This window comes from Mytilus edulis, chromosome 3 (genome assembly GCF_963676685.1).
Source record: "Mytilus edulis chromosome 3, xbMytEdul2.2, whole genome shotgun sequence".
Taxonomy (NCBI): domain Eukaryota; kingdom Metazoa; phylum Mollusca; class Bivalvia; order Mytilida; family Mytilidae; genus Mytilus; species Mytilus edulis.
Window position 1 is genome coordinate 23163215 of NC_092346.1, and position 23740 is coordinate 23186954.

Sequence of the window (23740 nt, forward strand, 5' to 3'; positions counted from 1 at the left end):
ACACAGAATGAATGTGGTCTAATGAACTTATTTTTTTTTTTTTGCTTTTGAGCAATTTACTATGCTGTTAAATATTAATCCTCTCAAAGAACAAATATTTGAAGAAATTTTCTATTTAAATTCAGAAATTTGAAAAAAAAATTGACCCCCACCCCAATTTTTTTTCTCACTTTCCCCTTTCCCTTATTCCAAAAATGATCTCAATTCAAATTTCTTATGGAGCTTGCAACAATAAGGGGACAACCATTTGATATTCTGGGGGCGGGGGAGGGGGGGCAGGAGGATTTGTTTTTGATCAATATTTATTTTCGTAAACTAAGAGGACAGATTATTCATTTTCTGCACTATTGAAGCAAGATTTTTCATTTTTATTAAAGCAAGGGACTGATTATTCATTTTCACAACTATATTTATGATATTCGAAAACATACAATTTTTATATGATTTGTTTATTATAAATAATATACATGTATAGTCAAGTCATTATGTAGCATTTAATCAGAATTAATCATCATCCTCTGCAGAAATGAATCTGTTATATTCCCAACTGCATATACATGTATTGCATACATATATGTACATAGTATTAAAGTTTGGTTGTAACTAGCCCCTTTTAAAAGTATTGGCAAACATATTTCGCTGAGCGGAGCGAGGCAAAATTTTTTTGAAGGGTTTTGGAGCTACTGAAGGCCCAAGAAGATATAGAACTTGCTTCTTGCAAGGGACTCCCCGTGAACACAATTTGATATGGAGTCACAAGCGTTTGGTTTTGAAATTTCCTACATGAGGCCTTTGCCTCAATGTAGTTAAGGCCCTGTTAAAATAAAAGTGAGGCAAGGTTTTCTGAGACAATATACCTCAAGTTAAATGAAACCAATTTTCAGACATTTCAAGAATATTTGAATAATATTTATACTTTTATTATTAAAAAATTTGGGAAGAGTTTCACGATTTTTTTGGGGAAAAAGATGAATTTATGAAGAATCTGGTGCCATCTCATACTTTCCATTAGACCTGCTGAGTTATTTATTTTCAATACATTGCATGTCAGGTAATTTTTTATTTTCAAACTACCACAGAACAAACCATTTATTTTTGTGATTATCAAGGCCAAGTTATCTATTTTCAAAATGCTAAAAGGACACAGATGATGCCCCCACTAGCATATAACGTTATACAGGGACAAATTCAAGAACTGTAAAAGTGAAGCTGCCAAAAATTGAATTTAAACTAAGTTTGGAGGTAATAAGCATTGTATACACATTTCATTAAATTTAGTTAAGACAAACTTAAGTTAAGAGAACAGAAACTAAAAAATTCTTCACTTTTTCCACTTGTAAAGGGGCATAACCCTAGAATGGTAATCAAAGTGCTTGTAATCACTGAATGGTAAAGATTGCTTTAATTTATCAGTTGGTAGTAAAGTGAATATTGCATTGTTCTTGTATATAGAATTGATTTAAGTTGATTAAGCTTCTATTATGGACAAAGAAAGATAACTCTAATTTTCAAAGAAGATTATGTCAGTTAACTGCTAGTAGTCTGTTGTTATTTATGTATTATTGTCATTTTATTTATTTTCTTTTGTTACATCTTTTGACATCAGACTCAGACTTCTCTTGAACTGAATTTTAATGTGCGTATTGTTATTCTTTTACTTTTCTACATTGGCTAGAGGTATAGGGGGAGGGTTGAGATCTCATAAACATGTTTAACCCCGCCGCAATTTTGCGCCTGTCCCAAGTCAGGAGCCTCTGGCCTTTGTTAGTCTTGTATGATTTTAAATTTTAATTTCTTGTGTATAATTCAGAGTTTAGTATGACGTCCATTATCACTGTACTATTATGCATATTTTAGGGGCCAGCTGAAGGACACCTACGGGTGCGGGAATTCTCGCTACATTGGTTGCCTTCGGCTGTTGTTTGCTCTATGGTCGGGTGGTTGTCGCTTTGACATATTCACCATTTCCTTTCTCAATTTTATATAAAGCATTGGTTTTAATGTAGGAGATTCAACAACCATTCTGGACAAAGAAAGATAACTCCAATTTATTGACTTGAAACTACAAAAATGCTTGTTTTTGGCCCCTTTTTGGCCCTTTATTCCTAGACTGTTTGCCCCATAACCCTTAAAATATCTCAACCTTCTACTTATAGTATTAAACATTGTGGTACAATTTCAGAACAATTGAAATACTTATACACAACTTATTGTTCTGACACTAGATAAATGCTATTTTTGGGCCCTTTGAGCCCCTAATTCCTAAACCTTTAGGACCATAACCCCCAAACTTCTTTATAAGGTTATAAACATTGTGTTAAAATTTTATTGATTTCTGTGTACTTATACTAAAGTTATTATCCGGAAACCATTCGTCGTATAAAAAAATGAACAAGAAACAAATATGTAATATATAAACAAACAACAACCACTGAATTACAGGCTCCTGACTTGGGACAGGCACATACATAAATAATGTGGCGGTGTTAAACATGTTAGCGGGATCCCAACCCACCCCCTTACCTGGGACAGTGGTTTAACAGTAACATTTGCATGTATTTCCCATCAGGTTCTATGTTAAACGTATATCTACTGCTGACAGCCATCTTGGATGACAAATCAGCTATAAAGTAACAACACTTAATATTTAATTTAGTCAGCACCTCAAAAGAAACTTTCATAACATGTTTGGTTTAAATCCAATTTTCTAGAAGAAGACAATTGTATATATTTCCCATAGTTCCCTTTAGTATATACTAAGTACCCCTGTTGGCAGCCATCTTGGTAAATGGATTGGCTATGTACAATGTAATAACAATAACACCTCATAAGGAACATTCATGCCATGTTTGGTTTCATTCCATTATAAGGTTTTCTCAAAAGAGCCTGTGTCAATTTTTTTCTCTCTTTCTGTTATGATTTAACAAATATGGCTGCTCATTAAATACCGTGTTTTGAAGCCGAAGTTTACCGATTGTCACCTTATAGTAAACAAATAACAACCAGATGCTCCGCAGGGCACAGCTTTATACGACCGCAAAGGTTGAACCCTGAACGGTTGGGGCAAGTATGGACAAAACATTCAAGCTGGATTCAGCTCTAAATTTGAATTGTGATTAAATAGTTGACACAGCATAGGTTTCGGACACAGAATGAATGTGGTCTAATGAACTTAAAATATTTTTTTTTGCCTTTGAGCAATTCACTATGCTGTTGAATATTAATCCTCTCAAAAAAATGTTTGAAGAAATTTTCTTTTTATTTATGAAAACACCCCAACCATTTTTTTTCTTCACATCCCCCTTTCCCTTTTTTTAAAACTGATCTCAAATCAAATTTCTAATGGAGTTTGCAACAAAAACTACTCATTTAAATACATCATAAAATATTACAAGAGTGCACACACTGAAATGTCTCGCCTTCTTTACTAATCATTGATATTATGTTGATAGTCCTAAGTATAAAGCTTTATTACAACTGTCACATAAACTTAACGTTAACCAAGATAGCTAAACAAAGACCAATGAACCATGAAAATGAGGTCAAGGTCAGATGAACCATGCCAGGCAGACATGTACAGCTAACAAAGCTTCCATACAACAAATATAGTTGACCTACTACTTATAGGTTAAGAAAAATAGACCAAAACACAAAAACTTAACACTGTGCAATGAACCGTGCAATTGAGGTCATGGTCAAATAAAACCTGCAGGACTGACATATAGATCATAATATATTTCCATACACCAAATATAGTTGACCTTTGGCATATAATATTAGATAAAAAGACCAAAACTTAAAAACTTAACTTTGACCACTGAACCATGAAAATGAGGTCAAGGTCAGATGACATCTGCCCGCTAGATATGTACACCTTACAATCATTCCATACAACAAATATAGTAGACCTATTGCATAGAGTATGAGAAAAACAGACCAAAACACAAAAATTTAACTATAACCACTGAACATGGAAATGAGGTCAAGGTCAGATGACACCTGCCAGTTGGACATGTACACCTTCCAGTCCTTCCATACACCAAATATACTAGCCCTATTGCTTATAGTATCTGAGATATTGACTTGACCACCAAAACTTAACCTTGTTCACTGATCCTTGAAATGAGGTCGAGGTCAAGCGAAAACTGTCTGACGGGCATGAGGACCTTGCAAGGTACGCACATACCAAATATAGTTATCCTATTACTTATAATAAGAGAGAATTCAACATTACAACCAGATGCTCCGCAGGGCGCAGCTTTATACGACCACAGAGGTTGAACCCTGAACGGTTGGGGCAAGTATGGACACAACATTCAAGCTGGATTCAGCTCTAAATTTGGATTTTGATTAAATAGTTGACACAGAATGAATGTGGTCTAATGAACTTCAAATATTTTTTTTGCCTTTGAGCAATTAACTATGCTGTTGAATATTAATCCTCTCAAAAAAATGTTTGAAGAAATTTTCTTTTTATTTATGAAATCTGAAATGAGAAAAATTTAACCCCCCACCCCCATTTGTTTTCACATCCCCCTTTCCCTTTTTCCAAAACTGATCTCAATTCAAATTTCTAATGGAGTTTGCAACAATAACTACTCATTTAAATACATCATAAAATGTAAAATAAAGTGCTTGTTATCACTGAATGGTAAAGATTGTTTTAATTTATCAGTTGGTAGAAAAAGTGAATATACATTGTATATTGTATAAAACAATGATTTAAGTTGATTCAACTACTATTCTGGACAAAGAAAGATAACTCCAATTGAAATATTAATTATATATATTGTATAAAACAAAGATTTAAGTTGATTCAACTACTATTCTGGACAAAGAAAGATAACTCCAATTGAAATTGCAATTAGATATTTCTTGCTATTGCGCAATACTGAGTAATAGAAAATATTTGCTATTGCACAATACTGTGCAATTGAAGATTTCTTGCTATTGCGCAGTACTGTGCAATTGAAAATTTCTTGCTATTGCACAATACTGTGCAATTGAAGATTTCTTGCTATTGCTGAATACTGTGCAATTGAAAATTTCTTGCTATTCCACAATACTTAACATAATAATTTTGGATCCTGATTTGAACCAACTTGAAAACTGGGCCCATAATCAAAAATATAAGTACATGTTTAGATTCAGCATATCAAAAAAGCCCAAGAATTCAATTTTTGTTAAAATCAAACTTAGTTTAATTTTGGACCCTTTGGACTTTACTGTAGACCAATTTGATAACGGGACCAAAAATTAAGAATCTACTTACACAATTAGATTTGGCATATCAAAGAACCCCAATTATTCAATTTTTGATGAAATCAAACAAAGTTTAATTTTGGACCCCGATTTGGACCAACTTGAAAACTGGGCCAATAATAAAAAATCTGAGTACATTTTTAGATTCAGCATATCAAAAACCCCTAGGAATTAAATTTTTGTTAAAATCAAACTAAGTTTAATTTTGGACCCTTTGGACCTTAATGTAGACCAATTTGAAAAGGGGACCAAAAATTAAGAATCTACATACACAGTTAGATTCGGCTTATCAAAGAACCCCAATTATTTAATTTTTGATGAAATCAAACAAAGTTCAATTTTGGACCCTTTGGGCCCCTTATTCCTAAACTGTTAGGACCAAAACTCCCAAAATCAAACCCAACCTTCCTTTTATGGTCATAAACCTTGTGTTTAAATTTCATAGATTTCTATTTACTTATACTAAAGTTATTGTGCGAAAACCAAGAATAATGCTTATTTAGGCCCTTTTTTGGCCCCTAATTCCTAAACTGTAGGAACCATAACTCCCAAAATCAATCCCAACCTTCCTTTTGTGGTCATAAACCTTGTGTTAAAATTTCATAGATTTCTATTCACTTTTACTAAAGTTAGAGTGCGAAAAACTTAAAGTATTCGGACGAGGACGACAACAATGACGACGCCAACGTGATAGCAATATACGACGAAAAATTAAAATTTTTGCGGTCGTATAAAATCAGCAAAATTTCCTTAAAATTACCAATTCAGGGGCAGCAACCTATCAACGGGTTGTCCGATTCATTTTAAAATTTCAGGGCAGATAGATCTTGACCTGATTAACAATTTTACCCCTGTCAGATTTGCTCTAAATGCTTTGGTTTTTGAGTGATAAGCCAAAAACTGCATTTTACCCCTATGTTCTATTTTTAGCCATGGCGCCCATCTTGGTTGGTTGGCCGGGTCACCGGACACATTTTTTAAACTATCTACCCCAAAAATGATTGTGGCCAAGTTTGGATTAATTTGGCCAAGTAGTTTCAGAGGAGAAGATTTTTGTAACAGATTATTAAGATTTATGAAAAATGGTTAAAAATAGACAAAAAAGGGCAATAACTCCTAAAGGGGTCAACTGACCATTTCGGTCATCGAGACTTATTTGTAAATCTTACTTTGCTGAACATTATTGCTCTTAACAGTTTATCTCTATCTATAATAATATTCGAGATAGTAACCAAAAACAGTAAAATTTCCTTAAATTGCAAAGTGATGGGAAAAGCTCACTTGGCCCTTTGGGCCAGGTGAGCTTAAAATGAAAGAATATACTATATTCCAATTTGATATTATTGAGGAATGGTAGAACCTTTAACACAGGATTTTTGTCTTTACTTATTCGGGACTAGGGAATTTCGTTTCTTTATATTCTGGGTTTTGGAATCGGACACCCCCAACCCTAACCCCTAAATTTAAAGATTCTGGAACTAAAATATCACCAACTATTTCCAGAAATAATTTGAAATTACGCGGACCTAGATGTAAACGTCAAAAACTCCATTCCCATTCCCCTGTACCCATGGATATCATATATACTTACTCTATAGATAGAATCATATACATGTATCTTATCTCATTCTATCCCTTGTTTGTCTACTCTTTGTCAGAATAAAAGCGAGTTTAATATTTTGTAACTGTGACTGTATGATGGTGCTTACAGGAAAGCTTAACTCCCTTTTGCAAACAAAACTATTCCTACCGATGCTGCTACTGAATTGCTGATGGAAAGGGAATTGGAAGATAACATCGATCATTGTGCTGATGATAATGTGCTACCTTTAGAAACACAGACTGCCCTGAAACAACTGAAAACTTGGAAAAGAGCATGCATAAGTGGCGAGAGATTGTGCGGTCTTGCCATGCTCCATGTTCATCACTATAAGGATATCCGCAGACCAAATTATGATTTTAAAACGATTTGACTGAACCGGCCATAGAAAAATTTGGCAAACTCTACTGAATCGATGTTTGTTCTATGTTCTGGCAGCAGACTCAAATCAGTGGTATTTGGATGATTATCTTACATATGAATTTAAATAAAGTTGTTAAAAATTTGGTGTTAGTAAAAGATATCGACAGGCAATTACGACTACATCGGTTACTGTAGTTTTGTTTCTTTGTGGTTTATAGACATATCGTTTTTATTAATCGGGAAAGAAGACAAAATGGCGGATCGCAGAGAATTGATACTCTAAATTTAAAATCGATGGTGATCGCTTATCTAGCGGAATAAAACTTTAATATCTATGAATTTGAGCATTTTTATACAGAATGAACATAATATCAATTTTTGATTTTTTTGCGAAGTTTCCCTTTAAAATATGAAAAACTTATATAAAAAGTGTCCAAATTCAAAACATTATCAAACTCTCTAAAAATGCCTAGAATGCAGGATTTTGCACCATTCATTTCATACCCTCCAAAACAAATTCGCCTCTCTTCACTAGGAAGCCAGGCTCAATTGTTTTGCCTCACTAAAATAAGATGCCTAGTTCAATAATAACACTTACAGGAACTTTAGTTGGAAACTTTGATCTAATACCAATAACTTCTTCTTTACGAATAGCTGAAAAATAAAGATACAGCATCTGTAATGAATTTATTCTTCAAAATAAATAGGAAACATTCCACTAAAATGTTAAACTAGCTGCTTGCTGCTTAACACAGCATTATTGGAACCTTCTTTTTTTTTATTAAATGGCAATAAACTCTCAACATGGGGTCAACTCATCAGTCAAATGAAAAATCTCAGGTTTATATTCACTGTAAAAGCTATTAATTACACACACTGAAAAGTTTCACCTGATTGATGTTAAATGTCTGTAATAATATGAGTATAACAAATATATTATATGTTGATGAAAATGAGGTCACAGTCATAATTTCCTGTCAATATATATATATGCACATCAACATAGTATGTTCTTATTATCTACAAAGTTTCATGCAATTCTGTTGTGTGGTTTCAGAGGAATTGAGATGACAAACTGTTGCAGTAGTATATTGAGGCAAATAAGTTCAAAGGAGTGTAACTCCTAGAAAACCAGATGCTCAGTACGGCACAGCTTTGATGACCGCAGTGGTCAAACCCTGAACAGTTGGTGCAAGTATGGACACAACATTCAAGCTTGATACAACTCTGAATCTGGATTGTGATTAAATAGTTGACACAGCATAGTTTTCTGACACAGAATGAATGTGGTCTAATATTAGAACTTAAAAATTTTTAATTTACCTATTATGGTCCAATATCCAAAATCTAAATAAATTTTGGACCCCAAGAATTCAAGAATAAAACCCCATTGAAATTGGTCAAGAAATAAGCAATTTATACAAAGTATTGTTTTTGGCCCCCAATTCCTAAATAGTCTGGGGCCTCTGGGCCATCACCCCTAAAATCAATCCCAACCTTCCTTTTTATACGACCGCAAAAATTTTGATTTTTTTGGTCGTATATTGCTATCACGTTGGCGTCGTCGTCCGAATACTTTTAGTTTTCGCACTCTAACTTAAGTAAAAGTGAATAGAAATCAATGAAATTTTAACACAAGGTTTATAACCACAAAAGGAAGGTTGGGATTGATTTTGGGAGTTTTGGTCCCAATATTGTAGGAATTAGGGGCCAAAAAGGGCCCAAATAAGCATTTTCTTGGTTTTCGCACTATAACTTTAGTTTATGTGAATAGAAATCTATGAAATTTTGACACAAGGTTTATGACCACAAAAGGAAGGTTGGATTTGATTTTTGAAGTTGAGGTCACAACAGTTTATGAATTAGGGGCCAAAAAGGGGCCCAAATAAGCATTATTTTTGGTTTTTGCACCATAACTTTAGTATAAGTAAATAGAAATCTATGAAATTTAAACACAAGGTTTATGACCATAAAAGGAAGGTTGAGTTTGATTTTGGGAGTTTTGGTCCCAACAGTTTAGGAATAAGGGGCCCAATGGGTCTTTGAACTTTGTGTGATTTCATCAAAAATTGAAAAATTGGGGTTCTTTGATATGCCGAATCTAACTATGTATGTATATTCTTAATTTTTGGTCCCGTTTTCAAATTGGTCTACATTAAGGTCCAAAGGGTCCAAAATTAAACTTAGTTTGATTTTAACAAAAATTGAATCTTTGGGGTTCTTTGATATGCTGAATTTAAAAATGTACTTAGATTTTTAATTATTGGCCTAGTTTTCAAGTTGGTCCAAATGGGGGTCCAAAATTAAACTTTGTTTGATTTCATCAAAAATTGAATAAATGGGTTCTTTGATATGCCAAATCTAACTGTGTATGTAGATTCTTAATTTTTGGTCCAGTTTTCAAATTGGTCTACATTAAGGTCCAAAGGGTCCAAAATTAAACTAAGTTTGATTTTAACAAAAATTAAATTCTTGGGCTTATTTGATATGCTTTATCTAAACATGTACTTTGATTTTTGATTATGGGCCCAGTTTTCAAGTTGGTCCAAATCAGGATTCCATATCAAGTATTGTGCAATAGCAAGAAATTTTCAATTGCACAGTATTGCACAATAGCAAGAAATATCTAATTGCACAATATTGTGCAATAGCAATTAATTTTCAATTGGAGTTATCTTTCTTTGTATAGAATAGTAGTTGATAATATATGTTGGAAATTTGCCAGACATGACTATGATGTCATTTTCTATTTTTATTTCCCAATAACTTTATGTAAATAACTTCATTGGAAATTTGCCAATATAAAATGTTGCTCATGAAGCTTTTTTTCCTTATCTTATCTAAAATGTTTTTAGATAATGTATGTTGGACATTTGCCAGACATGACTATGATGTCATTTTCTATTTTTATTTGCCAATAACTTTATGTAAATAACTTCATTGGAAATTTGCCAATATTAAATGTTGCTGATGAAGTTTTTTTTATTGTTTTATACAATAAACAATGTATATTCACTTTTACTACCAACCAATCTTTACCATTCAGTGATAACAAGCACTTTATTTTACATTTTAATATTTTATGATGTATTTAAAAGAGTAGTTATTGTTGCAAACTCCATTAGAAATTTGAATTGATATCAGTTTTGGAAAAAGGGAAACAGGAATGTGAAAAAAATGGGGGGGAGCGGGGGGTTAATTTTTCTCATTTCAGATTTCATAAATAAAAAGAAAATTTCTTCAAACATTTTTTTTAGAGGATTAATATTCAACAGCATAGTGAATTGCTCAAAGGCAAAAAAAATGTTTTAAGTTCATTAGACCACATTCATTCTGTGTCAGAAACCTATGCTGTGTCAACTATTTAATTTTAGATTTAAATAAGTTTGAAGAAGAAATCTTTAATTGATTTGTAAAATCTTGACATTTGTTTTGTGTAAAAAAAACCATGTAATGTCAAAAATTTGATCACAATCCAAATTCAGTGCTGTATCACGCTTGAATGTTTTGTCCATACTTGCCCCAACTGTTCAGGGTTCGACCTCTGCGGTCGTATAAAGCTGCGCCCTGCGGAGCACCTGGTTTGAAATTGAACCTTGTGGTTCAATTTCAGAAAGATCCATACACTTACACGCAAGTTATTGTCTCGAAAAATGAGTGTTATCTGTAATTAATATTCTTTAATATTTTTAAAAGTACATGTAGTAATTACACCATAAAAAATCTTGTTATCGGGATATATCAGTTTGTTTTGGGGATATTATAAAGGTTCATGTATTTCTTGGGAAATAGTGGTACCGGAAACCCCGAGCTTAAAAACAACTGATCCCGGAGTCCCTATAAAGGTCCTATCCCCCCTCAATAATAAGAACTTGTATTCTGATATAGGACAAAAGTATATCTATATGCAAATTTTCATGAAATTGTAATAACTAATCTTGCAGTTTCGATCAATTCTTCAAAAATCGCAATGAATAATGAATGCAAGCAATAATTTCTGCATTTACAGAATTAACATAGCAACAGATCCAACTATAACTAAATATTGTTGACCTGTCATGTATAGTTGCTGAGGAACAGAACTCTTCCTGAAAAATAATCTTCACCACGTGCACACAGGTGTGGGAAATACAAAATGTAAGTTTAATAAATGACCAATGACTGTATAAGACAAGCATATAATTATAAACATGAATTGCACGTTGGCATACCACCTCTGCCTTAAACAAGCTGCATTTAATGAATGGCTATTATTTATTTTGAATTCATTGAACCATAAAATTAATTTTTGACTCTTAATTCACATTGAATAATCCGCAAAGCGGATTATGTTAAATGTGAAGAGTCAAAAATTAATTTTATGGTTCAATAAATTCAAAATAAATTATTGCCATTCATTATAAATAAATTTCTATCAAAAATAAAGCCCAAAGAACACTTTATATTAACAATAACAACGTACACACATGTTGGCGTATGAATACACAACGTCAGAGTGGGCGTGTCGCCATAAAAATTGACAACATTGAAAATAAAACTAATAATTTTAACCAATCAGAAGACAGTAAATACACAAAATTTATTTATTAAATAGTAAGGTGTTCATAGTGATTTGAATGAGTACTGCTTGTACTGAACCAACATGCTGAATTAGCAAGCTAAGAAGGTACATGTAACAAGTCTGCAGAAAGTCATTATACAGATCTATACATTAGTTAAATCATGGAAAACTACTATAAGATCTAAGCTTTTTCTCTTAAAGCATTTAGTAATTGAGCTTGTTAGGCATAGAAGCTGTAAATAAATCTGTAATTACCCTTCGGTTTGACACAGTTGGGGATTGAACCCTTGATCTCACACATTCAAGATGTGCAAAGTTATTGAGAGACCAAATGGTTACTATACACATCAGTTTACAAATAGTTGCCAGTTGGTATATGTATATGAAATTTTCTTTGCATTAATATTTATCTTAGTAACTACAAGTCATAGGTCCTTGATCATTACATGTACATGTAGTCCGGCCGATTGGTGCAGATATAGGGTAGAATTGCTCACTTGATGAGGAAAGCATGAAACTTTGCACAGTAGTTCTTGGTCATATACCCTTTGATTTTAGCTATGGACCCACTCTGAAAAATTCAATATGACTGCCATATTCAAGATGGCGGAAAAACGTTAAAAATAGCAAGAATATCCGTAAGGTATTCTATATAATTTCGGAAATTAAAGTAATGAATCTTTTAAAATGATCTTCATGTTTTTGAATTTGTTATCAATTAATTTTGAAATATAAAAAAAATAATTTGGTTATTTCTATAACGCATACATTTGCAAATATGGCTGCATATACAAAAACAAAAAGTGAAATTCAAAATGTTAATCAATATGTTACATGTTATTGTAATTGTAAAATTAAATGAGGCTTAGTTATAAGACGATATTTGATTAAAATTTTTATAAACCAATAGTTATGCTAAGAGTTAACATGAGAAGCGCATGCGCAGATAGAGGTCACTATTCAGAGATATTCATGTATAATTGAATAAATTTCTGGGTGGGTAATGATGAAAAAAGGGTGGGCATGTTAACTCTTAGCATAACTATTGGTTTATAAAAATTTTAATCAAATATCGTCTTATAACTAAGCCTCATTTAATTTTACAATTTTTATAAACCAATATTATGCAAGAGTTCCCATGAGATTTGAGAGCCAATTTACTTGAATACGTGTAATTTATACCTGTTGTGTAGGATTACAATAATGTATTGGATTCCCAAATTACTATAAATTAATATAGCAATCAGCTCACAATTAGTTATATATATCTATAACTGTTTCAACGACATACGGAATACCAATATATCTGTAGGCAACAAAGCCATTTCATAATATGGATTTTGGTAATGATAAAGACATTTTCAAATAATATTGTATTAACTTATATACATCATGAACATTGGTACATTATAAGCAAAAACAAAACTATTTTCCACGAAGTACTCGTACACTATAGTTATCATTGTACTCTTGAACAGTAACTGGTCTATTGTAAAATTGCCTAAAAGTAGACTCATTTGTCCATCCTGCTGATTTTAAAATAGAATTTACCGACACCCCAGCTCTAAGTGCTGCTGATGTACTAGCTCCCCTAGTACTGTGTGTTTTAAAAACAGAAGTATTTACACCTGCAAGCTTTAAAACCAATTTAATCCAATTACTAATTGTTGACTTTGTTGGGTGATGGTATGGTTTTACAAATGTAACAAAAAGTTTTTGAGATGTACGTATTGCAGATGTTCTTTCGATATAGGCGTTTAAAACTGTTACAATACACAGTCTTGTGTCATCAACAAATGCTGGCAAACATATTGGTGATAAATGTTTTCCTGGTTTTGAGGTTTTCAAAACCTCATTAATTTCAATTACAACATTGTCTTTTGTAATTTTCATAAAATCTAAATCTACACAATGTAACGTCTGTATTCTCTGTCCAGTAACTAGTGCTAATAACATGACTAATTTCAAAGTTAAACATCTCAGTGACAAAAGCTTTACAGGCGATAAAGTAATCAAAAATTCTAATACAACATTAACATCCCATGTTTGCTGATATCTAGGAAACATTGGTCGTTTATTATAAACTCCTCTGAGGAACCTTTTAACTAAAGGCCACTGACCAATCGGCAGTGTTTTTCCCAATGTCAAATATGACGATAATGCAGATCGTGCTGTGTTAATAGAACTATATCCTACACCGGACTCGTATAAAACTGTCAAAAATTCCACTACATCCACCTCAGTTGGCGTAAAAATATCAATCTTTCGTTGACAACAAAATGTACACCATTTTTTGAGATATGTCCAATACTGTTTTTGTGTACTTTGTCTCCAGGATGAGATGACAATTTCTGCAGCCTTTTTTGATAGTCCTGTATTTTGAACAATTTGCCCGACAATCTGAAGACACCCAAAATCAGTTTTTTCAACGGATGTTTCTTTTGAGGATCTGTTGGCAGTATCAACAACTGTTGTCCTTTTTCCCTGGGTATTATGTAAGAATCCTGAACAATATGATGCAGTATTTGAGGGAACCAATGTTGAGTGCTCCACAAAGGTGCTATTAAGGTTATTTCTGCTTCCTCCAAAATCAGTTTTTGGATAACTTTTCCTACCATGCTAAAAGGAGGAAAAACAAATGAGTTAAAGTTAGTCCATCTTATAGAAAAAGCATCTACTGCTTCAGCATTAGGATCAGGTAAGTATGAAATATACCTCGATAACTGATGATTTATCCTTGAAGCAAATAAATCAATATCATGCGGACCATATATTGAATTAATACACATAAAAACATTAGTGTTAAGTTTCCATTCTAGATCTGTATTATTAGAACGTGACAATTTGTCTGCTTCAACATTTGTTTTTCCCGGTAAATGACAAGCACTTAACCAAATGTTTCTGTGTATACACCACTGCCATATTTCCCTTGTTAAGGTATTAAGAGATTGAATTCTACCTCCCATTTTGTCTATATAGGTCACAGCTACCATATTATCCATGTATATTCGAACATGTTTATCAGATTTTGTTGAACAAAAACATTTTAATGCTAAAAACGCTGCTTTCAGTTCTAAATAATTTATGTGTAATTTCTGCTCTTCATAAGACCAAAAACCCTTGGTTTGAAGTTGTGTATTGTCGACAACACCACCCCAACCAGTTTTTGAACTGTCTGTTTTTAAAATGATCTCAGGATCTTTTCGTACTAATGGTTTAAAACTAGACTCAACATGAGAAATCCACCAATTTAACACATCTACTGATTCATTTGAAATGATGATTTTAGTGTCAAAATCGCCATTGTTTTGTTTTAAAAACTTGTCTTTTTCTATTTCTAAAGATTTTATATATATAAGTGCATGTTCAACTCCTGGTTCGGCAGCAATCAATTTGCCTATAATCTGTGCAAATTGCCTGATTGACATTTGTCTGTTTTTAACATATTTACAGCATGCAAGTTTTATTGCTTGTGCTTTTTCAGTTGTAAGTTTAATTGTCATTGTTATTGAATTCAAAACAAATCCTAAAAATGTAATTGTTTGTGTCGGTTCAAATACAGATTTGACAGGATGAATAGTAAAGCCTAATTTATCCAATAAAGTGACTGTATCAGAAATATTAATTGCACATTGCGAATAACTATCACTGATCAAAAGACTATCATCAATGTAAGCTACATTTTTGTGTCCAATTTTTCTTAAATGTGAAAATGGCACTTTCAAAACTTTTGTAAATATCCTTGGCGCAGTTGTCAGCCCATTAGGCAAACATGTATATTCATACAACTGATCATTCCAATAGAACCGTAAATATTTTCGGTCTTTGTGGTCAATAGAAATAGAATAATATGCGTCTTTCAAATCAATAGAAGCAAACCAGCAGTTTTGTGACACACATTGTATTGCTGACTTTAATGTTTCCATTTTAAAATGGTGTTTTTCAATATCATTGTTGAGAACTTTTAAATTTAAAATTACTCTACATGTACCATCCTTCTTTGGTCTTGTAAAAATATTTGAAACATATTGATTTTTAATATACGTCACTGGTTTTATAATTTGTTTCTGTAAAAATTTATCTATTTCTAACTGTACCATATTTGTTTCATCTTTATCAAATTGTAATAAATTTGGTTCTTTGTTTTGATATGGAATTTGCTCAAACTCAATTTGATACCCTTTTACAACATCTAAAACCCAGTTATCTGAAGTAAGACTCATCCAATTATCTAGGAATGTTTTCACTTTCCCACCAATGAAATTGTCTGGTGTGTTTGAAAATGTAAATTGTGTATTCAATTGCTGAACTGAAGTACTCACAGGCAAACTAATTTGCTTTGGCAATTCTAAAACTTCTTGTCCTGCTCTTGGAACTTCTTTTTGAACTTTTTCTTTTTGTAAGTGGGTTTCCCTAAAAAATCTTTCTTGTTTGATGGTTTGTCAAAATGACGTTTTGGTACATGTACATATGGCTTCTTAAAAGTTTTCTTGTCATCATGTGATTTCTTTCCAACATTAAAATTGGTTTTGCCCAGTTTCTTCCCTACTGTATATTCAGCATCCATTTCTTTGACTTTATCTTTGATGTCATTTCCAAAGAGAAAATCAGTTACTGGAACATCATCTTTGCATAAAGCTTTATATTTTGGTTGTATTTCTGCTTGTATTAAAGCTCTTCGTCTAAAAGTAATGTCTGCATACGTGACTTGAGTCATTTGGTACGCGTCCTTACAGAGTTGTGTAGCAGAGTGTACCTCTTCTGTCGTGAGTCCATCATTGGTTTGAGATTTACCAAGAAACATGTCCATTAAATACAGCATAGGACACGCTGCTTTGCCCAATAGGTTTTGAATTTTTTGTAGTTTGACGTCATTCATTCTATTAGATATTGACATCTGTGACCAGATACCTGAAAAGGAAATGAATTCCTGTATTTTATGTCGGCCTCAATCAAATAATTTATATTGATTTTAATTAAATTTTAAAAAATACATTTACATGTACATGTATATAAATATATATTTGTTTTCAAAGAATTGAATTTTAATTAATTTTAAAATTTAACATGTACATTTTTGTACATGTCTCATATGTTTAATAGTATATTTACTTTATATACACTCACCCAAATTAATTTTTGGGACTGTCAAACTGTGTACATTTTCTGGCTTTGCATACTTTTTGGTTAGCTCATCAACTTTGTTTTGCTTGGCCTTTTTTCTCAAGCCATCATTGACAACAGATGCCAGTTCATCATTTATCTTTGGACCAGCTTTCTCTTCAGTTACCATGAAGCCTTTCATATCTTCAATGACAGACATAGTGTCATTGTTTTTATTAGAAGTACTATTACTGTTAATGTTAGTATGTATTTCTTGTTGATCAAGTTCATTGTCAGAATTATTTGAGCTTTCTGATTCACTTTCACTTGAGACATCAGATAAAGGGCTTGCTTCCCTTTGATTTTGTTTGTTGTTTTGTGATTGGCAAAGTTCTTGAAGTTCTTTCATGTAACTTTGTGTCAAAGACTCAGATTGTACTCGTGATCCATGTCCGTGGCCACTTTCAGTTTCATATCTTTGTTTTTTAGAACTTGATGGACTTGCGTCATCACTAGCAGATACAGTACATGTTGTACGTCGTTTGCCACATTTGTTTTTCTTAACTGGCGTGTTAGAATCAGTTCTTTCATTGTTCAACAATGCTTGTGTTATCATTTGAGTTTGTAGCAGTAACTGATACAGATCCGGTTGTTTGTCAACATCCGGTGTTTGGTTGATTGACACATGTGACAATGGAGCTCCGCCCCCTACGCACAAATTGTCTACATTTTCAAGTCTAGCTTCAAACACAAGTTCATTATTAGAAGCGTTATCAATATTGCAGTGTTGTTGATTAACTTCATGAAAATGAAGAAATCTACTGTCATTCGAAGAATGTCTTTCCATTTTGGAATGTTCTTCCTTTTCATCCGCCATTACGGTCGGATATTTGGACAGTCACACTGTGGTCACAAGAACGACCTCGACCGCAGTCGTCAGTCTTATAATGTTCAAGGACCTATAACAGCAAACGTTGCTGATATCACTGTTCATCCATTGAACATAATAATAAATCCAATTAATAAGAATAGAATCAAAACTTTCAATAATAAGTTTCTAAAATTTTCCACGTGTTAACCTCTTAAAATCTGCTAACGCAGTGACCTCTATCTGCGCATGCGCTTCTCATGGGAACTCTTGCATAATATTGGTTTATAAAAATTGTTCTTTAAACGCTTTCAGTTTTAATGGTTGGAATGAAATATATTGAAGCGATTCGATTGAAAGTTAATATAAGTAGGTTAAATGTGTTGGAATATTAGGTAACTTATCTGAACTTTGAGGCAGTGCCGAGGGCACCTTGTCTCGTGTCTCTTCAATGCAACGTCTTACGTCACTTATCGCGTTTTCATCTGCCGTCCCCACTACATCGCCAAACTATTCTATTTAATCAATAGGCGTACCTTTCTTCAGGCGCATTAGACGATTGCCATCATTTAAAATAGTTAAGGGGCAACTATTTCCTTTTCCGACTACGTGCGAAACCAATTCGCAACTAGTCAGCGAGTATGGTCTTAAAATGCACTCCTGGTTAGCACTTTTATTAGTTTAAACGGTCTGAGGGATGGTTCGTTTTTTTTTAAATTTGCTGAGTTTAAATCTCGTTTCCACTGTTAACAAATGCCGCATTTATCACTTTATTGTTGATGCTGAGTGTGGGAGTACTCAGATTTATCACTGCGCTCAGTTTGTTCAAAATAGCTAGCATAAGATCGTCTGTTAATGGCTCTTAACACACATCTAATTGTATGTTTACTCTATCACTGTCGAGTGTCGTTCTTTATAATCTTCCCAATAACAAGCTGTTCACCAAAGCCATGTAGCGTAACGATCTCCAAATCTCCATTATCTGCCGGAATTAATTTCTCATTTACTAATGTTATCATTGCAGCAGTGTCCACAACCATGCTCAATTTCTGGTCATGTATAGTACCTCGTACTGCTAAGCTCTTTCAAATGGTTCGTCTGATGACAATATAGGAGGGGTAGCGCTTTGATCTAATCTGTATCCTGGTGAAGTTAATTGACCGTTGTCTGAAATAACCGGGATTTTTGGAGTTTGTCCGTGGAGATGCTAATCTTTGTCCTTGATGACTTTATTATCTCTGTCTTAGTGGGGGTGTTGCTGGTCGATGTGCATTAAACTTGGGTGTATTTCTATCTGGCGATCTACCGCGATTGTATTGCTCAGGAGATTTACCACGTGTATATTGGTCAGGTGATCTTCCATGATTATTTGATCAGAAGGAACAAGGTTATATTGATCAGCCAATCCAGGTTATGCTGATTAGTTGAAAGCATAACATCAGCTAGTTTTGTGACAACTTGTTTTAGTTAATGCACCTCATTTTCCAAGGATTTCTCATATTTCCTTTATCGGTTGGTGATACTGCGCCATCAGTAAAGTAGACTTGCCGATCACCATAATTGGCACTTTTTGATCCATATATCGCCATCTGGCTGGCTTTTGAGGTTTTCAATTGTTTTAACGCCTTGTTGAATATTTCTAGGTTCCTCTCTATTACATGGCTTGCAGACTCTTTGTCTTTTAAATTTCATCTTTTAAGGAATGCTTCGGTTCCAATCTGGTTTGATCGTCTTCCTTGTTGAAGCGCTGCTCAGCTCAAATACTTTTCTTTAGGCCTTGTAATCATCATCTGTGTTTACCTTGTGAGCGTACTCCAAGCCAACATCGGCCTGACAATCTGGGAGCCTACACACATTGTTCCTGTTTTTCCATTGTCATCTACCAGCAGTTCGTTCAAATTGGTAAATGAACGCCTTCCAATTCAATTTGGATCCTCTTCAATTGAGTATTTCCATTTTTGGGAGCTGTAGGCTTCGGTTCCGGTCTCTTGCACCGAGATTTCTTGCCATCGAGTATATTCTCTCTCGAATGAGAAGTCTGAAGACGAGCTGTTACCACACTCTTTTGGTTTCATCTGCCCTTTCCTGGATCGTTCAGTGGAGTCAGCTTGCTGTTATGGAAAGTCTGTTAGAGCTCCAGGAGCTGACGAGGTTGTTATAAGTGGAGTGATAAATTTGGGAGGAGGATTTGCCATTGACTCGACGGGGATGATACCGTAAGTAGGCACTGCAGTCAGCATTGGAGATGCTAGTTGTTGGAAGTTACACTGCTGTTTAAATGCACTTTGGAATTGAATCGTGTCTCCTTCCTCAGTTGTTGTCAGCTTGTCCATCCGTCTCACCACAACATTGACTATCTTATTGGTCTGATCATCAATTCCGCCAAGCAATTACCACTAGCCTTGTGGTCTATCCTGTCTACAGACTGCTGACGTTGCTGAGATATTGCTGTTCGTTATTAATATTCATTGCCTCTTTCTGTTTAGCTTGCATCGTAAGGAGATAAACACATATTTTCTTAATTAGCGCTTCGCTCTGTTTTATATTGCGGTTAGTCTCAGCTGTTCTTTAAACATTATATTTCCTAATAGTCACTTCTTAGTTGTCCTCTGTTAAAGCGTCTTCAGTAGTGGGTGTGTAAATATCCTAAAGTGAATCAGTTTCTGGCATTTCAATGTTCTTGTCCTTGTTGTCCTCAACTCCTGCCATTTTACTGATATGTGTTAAACTTTAAATGATTCTCAATTCCCAGTTTAATATCTCAAATTGCAAATTATTGCGACATAAGAAATAAAATAGGCACTGAATATTTTTTGGGGCAGATTAATCCCAAATCACAGCTTGTATGTGTGAATCAAGACAACAAATAGTGCAGCTTTTAATGAAAGCTACTACAGCAGCTTTTTATGAAAGCTACTACTTTGTGTATGAAATGACAAGCCAGGCAAAATCAAAAAGGGCAGAACTGGGACAAAGACTTAATGATATTATTCATCAATAAAATGCTTAAATTTAGGTCAATAATGAATATTTGCTTATTTTTCAAGGCGGCCATTTTGAAAATAGCCGCCATTTTGAATTTCAAAGATAGATCAAAACAAAATCTTGCTAAATACACCAAAACATTCAAATTTGTTGATTTTTGTGCTTCCAGCATCAAATCCACTGTGATTTGTGCAATACTGGAAAATATTTTAGAATGTATGACAGCCATCTTGAAATAAGCCGCCATATTGAATGTTGAGGGTGGGTCCATAGCTAATATTGCTTAGTACACAAAAATGTACCATCATGCAAAATTTGGTGCTTTCCTCATTATTTGAGCAATTTTTTCACCGATCGGCCGGACTAATGGCACCAAATCTTGTAATGCCAAACAGATTTACATACTTTTAGTTTCTGTAATGTTCCTCTTTCTGTTTGGTGTCAGACTACTTGAGAGGGATTATATTGAGTGAGTAATAGCTCACAGTATATCTTGTTCCACTAGCTCTTGCTTGAAAAGGTGTATTATCACTTTATGTATATAGAACTTAGAATAAGCAGTTGAAATATATAATGATTCAAGATTCACAGCAAAGTTGAATTTATTGTTGAAAAATTATTTACCCGGCCACCCAACTGCCACTTTAATACATCTGTTTTAGTTAATTTTTGTTTCATGTATTTATTAATAAAGTTTTGCTTATCTAAGTGTGGCTACATCAAATGTGTATTTGATCTGTTTTTCTTATTATATTTATCTACTTGTAATGGCTTAATAATAATTGTTCCTTATTTTCTTACAACCAATTTTGTTCTGTGAAATATATAGATTACTATATATTGAGGAACTTTTGATTTCATTTGTCAGAAGCCTAGTAATTTTTATCTGCTTAGTCCGCACAGGTTGAATGTGAGGCAGACTACAATGTTTTGAGACAATGTTTGGTTGTTTTGCTTATACTGCAACACAAGTACCGGTAACTTCACCAAATATATGTATTTTCGGTAGCACCTGTAACTTATAAAAAAATACATGTATTTTCGGTATCAACCATAACTTCACCAAATACATGTATTTTGGGTATCAACAACTAAGAACTTTAAGCAGATCTATGAGGTCAAACCTACAGTCCTTCACGATTTGAACTATATATATATATGTATTATCAACATCCAAAACAAGGCCTTTTTACAGTCTGAACAGGCTATTATTTGAACCTGGAATTATTTTCAATTATGGAATTTGCATAATTTCTTGTGTTTAAAATTTTTAATAAATTCCATATTTATTTGGTATCATAATCATTTGAGCGGTTAATAACACTTTCTTTACAATGTATTTTGGTTAGATATTTTTGTGCGCGGCACAGTACATTCTATTTAAAATATACTATTTTCTTTGTAATAGAAAGGTTGTGCGCAGCACAGAACATTTCAGTACAGAAAAAACATGGAATTTATTAAAAATTTCAATAACAAGATATCAAGCAAATTCTATAATTAAAAATAATTTTAAGTTCAAATAATAGCCTGTTAGTCACTGATCAATTTTTTCATAGTCTTTTATTTGACTTTATCCCATCAGTGAAAGACAAAATGTGTATGTCAATGCATTTTGACTGTGCAAATACACAGTTGCAGTATAAAGATATATATATCTGTCAGAGTGAATCACCCACAATCACTAGTTCAAAAGATATAAGGTCATTGTCAAATATAAAGTTTGTTTATTAAACTATCAGTACATGGACTGTAGGAGACAGTATCTGCACTGCAATAATAACAATCTGTATATCTGATCAACCTGATACAATTTATAGTCAGTCAATAATCCCAGAACATTCACACCTCACAATGTGTCTTCTGACCAAAAACAATTTGTACAACTTTCTGTATAATCATGATAGTAGAAAAACAAAGAATATGGCACAACATCATTAAATGAACAGTGCAAAGGATGTATTGCTGTTCTTCATCTCAAAGTCAAAGTAAGGCCTTCTACATGGAGTAAAAGAAAAATGACAAAAGAATCTCTCACCTCACCAGTCAGAGCTCAGACATAAATGTCATAAATAAGTCTCACTGGGAAAGCCATTTGGTTAAAGAGCCTGCTTATTATCTAGAAGCCCATAAAACATCTAGAAAAATGGACTGTGGTTAAAAGATAACCAGTAATCTTTAACTATAGATGTTTGACAGAAAATTGGATGTAAGACAAGAAGTTAGATGTCTTCTTTATTTTTAACCGTTCTTCTTTATTTCTAGACTTTCGTCCGGCGTTTTAGATGTTTACTGTTATCACTCTCATACTCTCAGATAACGATGTCTCTTTAATAATTCGCGTGAATGATAACGTGTGTATTAAGAAACGTTAACTATAGTATTGAAATGTTTCAGTTAAATTAATGCACATGATTTATCTAGTTTGACAGGAATTACCTGTTCGTCCGACAAAACTGATGTATATCGAGTTGCCAATAATAGAACCAGTGATGCGTGAGCGACGGTTATAAAAACATTGTTGTAAGGAAACATAAACAATGCTTACATAATCTGTTAAAACTAACCATCTTATTTCTCATCGTTTAAATGATGTTTTTTGAAAATATATATAGATCTGAATCTGCTTTTGGCTCATAGAGGTCTAAATTTGTAGACTTAAAAGATTTGTCTCCCTTTAATTTAAGACAAATTATTAGAATGAAATTCAAAACAGTGTGGCTGTGGCCATTGATTGACACATTAAATTCATCCATTGACTGGGACAATTTAGGTGAACGTTTGTATGTAACGACCACTGCTCACTATGTACTTTTTAAAGACACTTAAACTATGAGGTCACCAAAGGTTCTCAACACCTTAATAAAGTAATTCGAAAAATTAATCAGAAATAACACGATGTTTTGATTTATATCAATTATATAAATCAAAACATAAAGGTTATTCCTGATTAATTTTTGGAATTATTTTATAATTAAAGGCGTTAAGAAACCTTTGG

The 23740-nt window shown here is 33.3% G+C and overlaps 2 protein-coding genes across 3 annotated transcripts in view; both read right to left on the reverse strand.

Moving 5' to 3' along the window:
- The window catches only part of LOC139514226 (microtubule-associated protein 1 light chain 3 gamma-like), a 45678-nt gene that overhangs the window by 17456 nt on the left and 4482 nt on the right, over positions 1-23740 (reverse strand). For both annotated transcript variants that reach the window (XM_071303079.1, XM_071303080.1), the window contains exon 2: positions 7824-7879. In XM_071303079.1, the coding sequence (XP_071159180.1) occupies positions 7824-7879 (56 nt within the window). The remainder of the gene's footprint in view (positions 1-7823; positions 7880-23740) is intronic.
- On the reverse strand, positions 13145-18048 carry LOC139514225 (uncharacterized). Its single transcript, XM_071303078.1, has 3 exons — positions 16914-18048; positions 16109-16697; positions 13145-14405 (listed from the first exon to the last, which is right to left on the reverse strand). Exons 1-2 carry the CDS (start codon positions 17764-17766, stop codon positions 16135-16137), a joined length of 1416 nt encoding a protein of 471 aa, XP_071159179.1. The 5' UTR covers positions 17767-18048; the 3' UTR covers positions 13145-14405; positions 16109-16134.